At 47.2% G+C, this 9,058-nt stretch overlaps 1 protein-coding gene across 1 annotated transcript; it reads left to right on the top strand.

Annotated features, from left to right (window-relative positions):
• Positions 1–3,370: 3,370 nt before the first annotated feature.
• LOC102068325 (somatotropin) lies at positions 3,371–8,484 on the top strand. Its single transcript, XM_005487160.2, has 5 exons — positions 3,371–3,380; positions 4,263–4,426; positions 5,033–5,149; positions 5,515–5,676; positions 8,235–8,484. Exons 1-5 carry the CDS (start codon positions 3,371–3,373, stop codon positions 8,433–8,435), a joined length of 654 nt encoding a protein of 217 aa, XP_005487217.1. The 3' UTR covers positions 8,436–8,484.
• Positions 8,485–9,058: the final 574 nt, after the last annotated feature.

Raw genomic sequence — 9,058 nt, 5'->3', positions numbered from 1 at the left:
TATTTTTAATTTACCTGCATCTATGCAATCATTACCTGCTTTCCAGCTGTGTTGCTAATGAGTGTCAGGACCATCATTTTACTAATGGAGAAACTGAGGCGTGGGCAGTGACCATGACATTCCCCAGAACATGGGTAGGGATTATTCTTGGGATTTGAAACCCCTTTATCTGGTTCCTGTGCTGCAGCCCCAAGCCAGTCACATGGAAATTGCACTTCATAGATAGCAGTCTTACTGCTTTTGCACACTTCTCTGTATATGATTTTTCTTATGGGTAATTATTATGGAAAAACAATTGCAGAAACAGGGGAGAGCAGTAATGGTCCATGTGGCAAATGAGCATGAGCAGCAGACCTCCAGGCTGACTGGTAAAGCAGAAAAACAGTGTGGTTTAGATTGGTTTAGTAAGGAAGCAGGCTAAAAAAACCTCCAACCAACATTTATGGATGCAGAAAACAGGAGGGTTTTCAGAAAAAAATATCCTAAAATACATTTCCACATGTTGGAAACTGGAATCAGAGCTGCTTGAACACGGGTTGCTGGTTTGGCATAGACTGAGTTGCAGTCCTGGACCTCTTTAGCATAAAAGAGACTACAAGAAAGATGGAGAGAGACTATTTATGAGGCAGTGTAGTGACAGAACAAAGAGGAATGGTTTCACACTGACAGGACAAGGGGGAATGGCTTCACACTAAGAGAGGGCTGAGTTGGATGCCATATTGGGAAGAAATTCTTGGCTGTGAGCATTGTGAGGCCCTGGCAGAGATTTCCCAGAGAAGCTGCTGCTTGGAAGTGTTCCAGGCCAAAATGGATGGGGCTTGGAGCCACCCGGTCTAGTGGAAAGAGTTGTAACAAGATAATTTTTAAGGTCCCTTTCAATCCTGGTCATTCTATGAATTTATGTTTCTAAAATCTTTCCAAATGGGTTCCGGGAAATTGTGCAGTCCTACCTCCAGTAAGCAGAATCCATAATTTCCAGAAGGAATTTACCTTCTGAGCAGTGAGCTGGAAGAGGTATCAATTGCCATTTCAATCCTCTGTCAGTCATGTCATTGCTCTCCAATGCACAGAGCCAGGCTGTGGGCTGGCAGTGGCTCCTTGGTCAGGACTTACCAGCTGTGCTTACCCAGGAAGGTCCAGGTTAGGAAGGTTGGGGTAGGAAGGTAAGGATAGGCTGGGAAGGTCCTCTCCACACAGCCACCCCAAGATGGAGGGTTTCTAGGAATCAGGGAGCACATAAACCTGCAAGAAGAATTGTTTCACTTCTTTAGTGAAACTTGTTAGAGTAGGTGATGCTCAGGGCAAGGTGGGTGGATGTGTGAACTTGCTGAAGAGAAGTGGGGTTTTTCTCTCTTTCAATAAAGAAAAGGAACTCGGAAATGACAAGTGATTTTAAGAGATACTGCTTTAGGTTGCAAATGCCTGTGTCTGAAATCTAGAAAAATGCTAAGTTGAGATTTAAGAGCTTATGCAACTACAGTTTTGCCAGTGGTGTGCCCAGCCCAACACTTCAGTCACATCACCTTCCGCACAATGCTTCTTTCTCATTTAATGCCCAGAAATTATTGGGGACAACCCAAGGCTCAGAGGAATTGCACAGGGTGATCATCCCAGCATCTCCATGCTTGGCTGCAACATAAAAAATGTAGACTTAGAACCATGCTTTCCCTAACAGAACTAGAGAGCCAGCCAGTGACAGCGAGAAGCAGCAGAACATGGGTGCAAGGTGCTGCAGTGGTACATTTTCATCATTCACAGGCAGCAGGGCGTGGGTTGTGCTGAGGTGCTGCTGCTCTGCTCATCTCTGACAAATATTGATATATTTAAACATAATCTGGACTAGAAAAACACAGCCAGATGTTGCTGGCTCTTGGGTGACGGGATACCTGATAGTCATTCCCACTTGTGCAAGGACTGACATTTACCTTGTGACACCACCACACCTCCACCCCAGGGGCTTTTCAGAACAGATCATGCTCTCCACAGCATGTTTATTAACCACCTCTCCACCCCATGCTCCAGCTGCACCAGGGATGACGCTACCTCTTGGAAACTGGACCCACAGTGGGAGGCATGGCAAACACAGGGTCAGTTCAAATCAGTGTGGTTTGGGGTAATCAGTGTCTTATGAGGACTAAAAGGCCTTCAATACCCCTTCCCTGGAGTTGCCCATCTGAGGTTCTGTTTCATTTTGCTCAAAAGCAAGTGTAGGTGTGCTGTGGGGCCAGGCTGAGCTGGGCTTGGAGCACCCTGGTCTAGTGGAAGGTGTGCCATGGCAGGGGCTTGGAATGAGATGAGCTTTAAGGTCTCTTCCAACCCCAACTATCCCATTATTTTATGATCCTCTTCCCCACCTTTTCTTCCCTATCTCTTCTGCTTCCTTTCCACAGCAACCCTCTGCTTAGTCTGCTTAGGAGCAGGAAGATGTTCATAACCAGATCTTCTCACAGACAGAAACTTCCCAGAGCTCTGGCAGTTGGATTTGCAGTGGGTAGGCTGGAACCCAAACAAGTGCCTAGGCATGACAGCTCTTTGTCACACCCACAGCAAACCAGCTCAGCAATGCTATTTGCTGAATATTTGATATTTTTGTAGAAATTGAAAGAAATAGGATTAATCTGACAACATCCATCCAGCTCTATCCCCACTAACAATACAGGGGAAAACATAGTATCACAGAATTGTTCCGGTTGGAAAAGCCCCTGAAGTCATCGAGTCAAACTGTTCCCCAGTACTGCCAAGCCCATCACTAACCTATGTCCCCAAGTGTCATATCCACAAAGCTTCTGAATCCCTCCAGGAATGGGGACTCCACCACTGCCCACAACAGCCTGTGCCAGGGCTGTACAACCCTTTTGAGGAGATCATTTTCCCTCATATCCAACGTGAACCTCCCCTGGCATAATCTGCCATTTGCTTTAAGTCAGAAATCTCCCAAAATGGTCAGTCAGGCCTGTGAACTGTGAGCCAAGGCTGCAGAACCAGACAGGAAAAAGCAGGTGGACAAAGCAAATTCTACCATATAAAAGCATTGATGTGACTTTGGATGGGTATTCCAATGACCAGAAAACTTCTATTTGCAATAAACAGCAGGATATGGCAAAATTATTGAGCACTGACTTTTACCATGAGGCAAACAACCTTCACAACTTGTGCATTTGTGTATAAATTACTGCAATGAGGCAACACCTCTGCGAACAGCTGTGCATTTATGCAGGGAGAAGATGCACAGTTGTTGTGGTCGTAGACACACAGATCCATTTTAAACAGACTCCCTGCTATATAAAGGGTGGCTCAACAGTTCCCCTTGACAGATGAAAGGAGAAAATATTTGCCATCAAGCAACACCTGAGCAACTCAACAGGCAGAAATGGCTCCAGGTACTTTTTATTACAGTTTTAAAGGATTTGTCAGTGCTGCCATGTGTGTAGGGTGAGAGGAGATGATGATGGGGTGGTATGTGGTGGGATACGCACACTCTGTGACAGCCCTAACTTAAACTATTGCACTTTATAAACCAATGAAAAAGAGTACCTTTCCCTGCAATGTGACTTTAATTCATGAATTAATCTTTAGTCTAAATAGGCCAAATCCTACAGGCTCCAGGGCATTTCTCCTCCAAGGGGTATTTGTCTAAGATTAAGTTTGTGGTCTTCGCAGCAGACAGACACTAGTGTGAGTCAGATGTCGAAGGCTGAAAACGTTTAAGGTTGACAAAGGTCACCAAATTCTGCAGTCATATCCCAGAGAGCCACTCAGAGCACAGGTAATGCCACCATCTCTCACCCAGTGAGGCAGACAGCCAGCATCACACCAGCAGTACAGCCTAAACCATGGCTACAGCGAGGTGCTCCCAGGCCTTCACCTGGCACTCATCATCCCCTGCTTGCTCATGTAACCAGAGTGCACCATGCTCTTTTCATGTGGGCAAGGACCCATGAGAAAAAGAAAACCATGAGTGTATCAGGGAAAAACTTCAGGACACATACTAGTTTTCATGGAGCAGCCATGACTCCACACAGGAATACAGTGCTGGTAACACTGGAGAAGCACAAGCTCTTGGTGGGGGCAGGTCTTGGTGAAAGGGTTTCAAAGAATTTTGGAGAAGGCTAAGCTTACTCTTGGTGCCAAGAGGCACCAGGGAAGACAAGCCTTCAGACAGCATGGACAGAAGAGACTGGGAAATTAATTCCCAGGTGCCACTCCTTCCTCAACCCGGTTTCCTGAGGATGGCTAACACCTTCTGCTGTGCTTTGCTGCAGGGTCATGGTTCTCTCCTCTCACCATTGCTGTGATCACTCTGGGACTGCAGTGGCCACAGCAAGCTGCCACCTTCCCCACCGTGCCCCTTTCCAGCCTGTTTGCCAACGCTGTGCTGAGGGCTCAGCACCTTCACCTCCTGGCTGCCGAGACATACAAGGAGTTTGTAAGTGCTGTGGTCTCTGCTCATCTCCTCTGCTTTGGTTTGATGGCTTCAGGACTGTGTAACAGACACCTTTCAACCATTGGTGTTTCCTTTGTTCTCTTTTGATGAGGAGAGAGGGTGAAAACAGGATAGGTTATGTCCCGTCAGACTGGACCCTGTTTCCTCCTCTTAGCCCTCTGCCCACCTACTCTGATCCTGCTCTTTCCCCCTTCCCAGGACTTTGGCTGCCCAGGATCAGCTGGGACATGGCACAGATATGTGACAAGATTTTCCTGTGTTGGTCACCTCTGGCCCTGGGAGAGTCTGAGTGCTTAAAACTATCTAGTTTCTTCTGCTGACAGGAGCTGGCATGAGCTGTCCTTTGGGGTCATTTACTACTTAGGAGAACCTAATTTAGATGTGGTTTCTGTTTACCTCAACACTTTGGCCTAGGAAGACCTTTAGGCCCAGTAGCTATTGTGCCTACACAATATGCCAACCCTATCCAAAGGCACCTCGTAATTTATTTCTTGCAAAGAGTAACCATTCAGAACAGCTTGGGAAGTGTCTGAGGTCTCCTCCAGAACATGGGCAATAGATCTGTGTGTATTTGGGATGTCTCCATAGGAACGCACCTATATTCCAGAGGACCAAAGACACACAAACAAGAATTCCCAGGTAGCGTTTTGTTACTCGGAAACCATCCCTGCTCCCGTGAAGAAGGATGATGCTCAGCAGAAATCAGTAAGTTTTTTTTCACCCTCAGGGCAAGCACAGACCTGCCTGAAGAGCCCAGCTGTGCTTCACTGCAGGAACAGAGTGTTTTCATTTCTGAACACTTGAGTGCTTCATCCCTCTCCTCCCTTTTTGATTACTTGAACCCTGCATAAAGAAAGAAATACTTTTCTGGGCTACACTGTAAATCACATTCCCATCCCAAGCATGAGAAAAACTATTGTCTGCACAGGTCTGGATGGTGCTCTTCAGCCTGCAAACTTTGTGTATGCTGAAGCTGTAGGAGTGGTGGCATCTCCAGGTTTTCCAGAGGGAGCAGGACTTGCTATCAAATACCCCTGCACAGCTTTGACACTTTCTTATCCTAATTTCAGGACATGGAGCTTCTTCAGTTCTCCCTGATTCTCATCCAGTCCTGGCTGACCCCGGTGCAGTACCTAAGCAAGATGTTCACAAACAATCTGGTTTTTGGCACCTCAGACAGAGTGTATGAAAAACTAAAGGACCTGGAAGAAGGAATCCAAGCTCTGATGAGGGTAAGTTGCAGCATGTAGCATTACTATAGAATTAGATTAAATAGAGATCTCCCACAGAGAGGGCCCTCAGCTCTCAGGGATCCTTGACATATCTCACCACCTTCCGCTCTGAAGATCAGTGATATCTTTAGGACTTTGTTTACCTTTAGATAATGAGATCCTGATACTGCACATTGGGTTTCATCACTAGGGAGGATAAGAAAACACAGAACAGATGTTAACACCCATTGCAAAGGGATACTGCTCAGGAATCTGAACAATTCACACACAAAGTCTTCCCAAACCCAAACAAAAAATATTCTGTTGTGCTAACAGCAAAATAATGTTTGCTACATCCCCATGCAAAATACTTGAAAATGTGGCAGGTTTTGTGATGATTCACAATATTCTACAAAAACGTCTGTGTGCAGATGGAAACCTGCACTCTGGTGTTTCTCTCATACACCAATACAGCATCCAGAGAGCTGAAAACTGTGGGGTGATCCTCTTCAAGGAAAAACTAATCACAGATTCACAGAATGGTCTGGGTTGGAAGGCACCTTAAAGCTTATCTCCTTCCAACCCCACACCATGGGCAGGACACCTTGCACAAGACCAGGTTGCTCCAAGCCCCATCCAACTTCACTTTGAACACTTTCAGGCATGGGGCAGTCAAAGCTTCTCTGGGCAACATGTGCCAGGACCTCACCATGCTCATAGGGAATATTTTCTTCCTAATACCTAATCTAAATCTCTCCTCTTTTTGTAAAAACCATTCCCCCTTGTCCTGTCTCTATCTGTCCATGTAAAAAGTCACTCTGTACCTTTGCTCCAAGTCCCCTTTATAATCTACGTAATTTTTGTTTTGTTACTTTAAATGATTTTAATGTATTATCTGCCAGGACACCTTTTCAGTTATGTTTATTCTGTAATTAAGTTTATCTGGCAGACTCACCCTGTAGCTAGAGCTCTGTGACCTGCAGCTATGGGAAATGAGTCTGGAATGCTGTTTACATCTTCCAGCATTAAAATGAAAGTCCGACTCAGAGAGTCAACAGAGACTTCTGTCCTGGCACTTCAGCAGGAGAAAGTAGGGATAGGTATCTGGATACCACATCCAGATTTTTGTGTGGGTGAGAAATTCTTTACTGTGAGAGTAGTGAGGCCATGGGACAGGTTGCCCTGAGAAGCTGTGGCTGTCCATCCCTGAAAGTGTTCAAGACCAGGTTAAAGGGGGCTTGGAGCAACCTGGTCTAGTGGAAGTTTCCTGGTCCATGGCAGGGAGGCTTCAAATGAGATGGTCTTTAAGGTCCCTTCCAACCCAAACCAGGTTGTGACTTCATGATTCTATGATTTTGGTCCCTGTTTGGGATGTGCTTGGGTATTAGGAGATGGTACACAGAAACCAGCCAAACTATCATATTTCACCCATTTACAGCTCCTTTTCCTTAACCAAAACTTTCCTGTTTGTGGTAGCTGGTGACCACAGCAGGGCAGGAGGAGTGCAGCTCTCAGCTCCAGATGTACATGACTTGGCTCTGGGTTAGAGCTTTGTTTTCTCACAAAGAGGGAGAAAAGAGAGAATTATTTGCCTGGTTCTATCTCCTTGACTGGAGGAGGTACAGAGAAACCCTGCAACTTACTCTTTATTTTAAAACCCCAAAGACACACTCCTCCCTCCCTGCAGCCCTGTGCCCACTCCCTTCTCACTGTAGCACCACCCCTGCATCACTGCTCCTCCTGCAAACACATACACTCAAAAATATGTTTGAAATATTCTTTAAGACCGGAGGGAGAAACCCCTGACCTCATTTAAAGTTCAGTGGAAACTGTGGCAGTGGGCCTGTGAAAGATCATAGAATCACTGAGGTTGGAAAAGACCTCTAAGATCACCAAGTCCAAAACTGACCACTGCCTCGTCAATCAGACCAGAGGACTGAGTGCCATGTCCAGCCATTGCCTGAACACCTCCAGGGACAGTGACTTCACCATCTCCCTGTGCAGTCCCTTCCAATGTTTAACAATCCTTTCTGCAAAGAAATTCTTCCTGATGTTCAACCTGAAACACCTCTGGCACAGCCTGAGGTTGTGTCCTGTTGTCCTGTCACTTGTTCCCTGGGAGCAGAGCCTGACCCCCCCTCAACTCCACGCTCCCATCAGGGAGTTATGGAGAGTGAGAAGGTCCACCCAGACCCTTCTTTTCTCTAGTCTGAGCCTTCCCAGCTGCTCCTGGTGCTCCATTCCCTTCTCTGGACATGCTACATCCCCTCAAGCACCTCAATGTCTCTCTTGCCACGAGGGGCCCATTACTGCCCCTGGGACTGGAGGTACCCCAGCAGTGCCAGGGGGCTGTTACTGCCCTGGCCCTGCTGAACACACCATGGCTAACACCAGCCAGGTGCCCCTGGCTCCTTGCCCACCTGGGCACACCCGGGCTCATGTTCAGCCACTGGCAATCAGCCCTCTCAGGGCACTCCCAGCCATTCTGCCCCAGCCTGGGGCCCTGCAGGAGGCTGTTGTGGCCCATGTCATTCCCAGGCCCCCAGCACCTCCCCCAGCACCTCCAAATCCTCTTGCAGGAGCTGCAGGACCGAGGCCCCCGGGGTCCCCAGATCCTCAAAGCCACGTATGAGAAATTTGACATCCACCTGCGCAGCGAGGACGCGCTACTGCAGAACTATGGCTTGCTCTCCTGCTTCAAGAAAGACCTGCACAAAGTGGAGACCTACCTGAAGGTGATGAAGTGCCGGCGCTATGGAGAGGGGAACTGCACCTTTTGAGCCCAGTGATAGTTCCCTTCCTGCTCCAGCCCCTTGCTGACCATGGCTGCCTTACTCCTCTGAAAGAAAACTGGAGAATAAACCTGCTACCCCATACTGCCAACATGTCTGCTTTTTGGGGTGGGACAGGCTTCTGTGAGGGGCTGGGAGGGAGGAGTGGCCAATGGGACAGGGTGGATTTGGGGCTTAGTATGTGTATTTGGGATTAAAGACGTGTATTTGGAGCTTGTGGGGATAGGGGAAGCAGATTTATGGATAGCTTTGTACTGGGGAGTAGGTTTGGGACTGTGGGTAGATTTGGAGTTGGGGAGGAATTTGGGAGTAGATTTGGGGCTGAAGTGTGGATTTGAGTCTGAGGAGGGTGGATTTGGAACTAGGGAGTGAAGATTTTGAGCTGGGGTATGGATTTGGTGCTGAGGATAGATTTGAGGAGGTGAGTTTTGGGTTGGAAGGGATAAAGTTACTCCAAAACATGTGGAGTTAGTACTGATGGTTTGATTTAAGGCTACAAGGAACAGAGTGCAATAAAGAAAAAAGTGCAAGAGAAGGTGGAAAAGGCTTGTATCCCCAAAGAAGACTTTCCAGAGACATTTATTTGGAAAAAGTTCTGGGAAAAGGTCCTG

Source organism: Zonotrichia albicollis, chromosome 2 (genome assembly GCF_047830755.1).
Source record: "Zonotrichia albicollis isolate bZonAlb1 chromosome 2, bZonAlb1.hap1, whole genome shotgun sequence".
Classification (NCBI taxonomy): Eukaryota; Metazoa; Chordata; class Aves; order Passeriformes; family Passerellidae; genus Zonotrichia; species Zonotrichia albicollis.
This window is presented reverse-complemented; position numbering and strand designations above follow the sequence as displayed.

Excerpts from the sequence above, each read along its gene's own strand:
- LOC102068325 (XM_005487160.2), top strand. Across the intron at positions 4,427-5,032 it reads CCGAGACATACAAGGAGTTT|GAACGCACCTATATTCCAGA; the intron begins GTAAGTGCTGTG and ends ATGTCTCCATAG. Across the intron at positions 5,677-8,234 it reads GAATCCAAGCTCTGATGAGG|GAGCTGCAGGACCGAGGCCC; the intron begins GTAAGTTGCAGC and ends ATCCTCTTGCAG.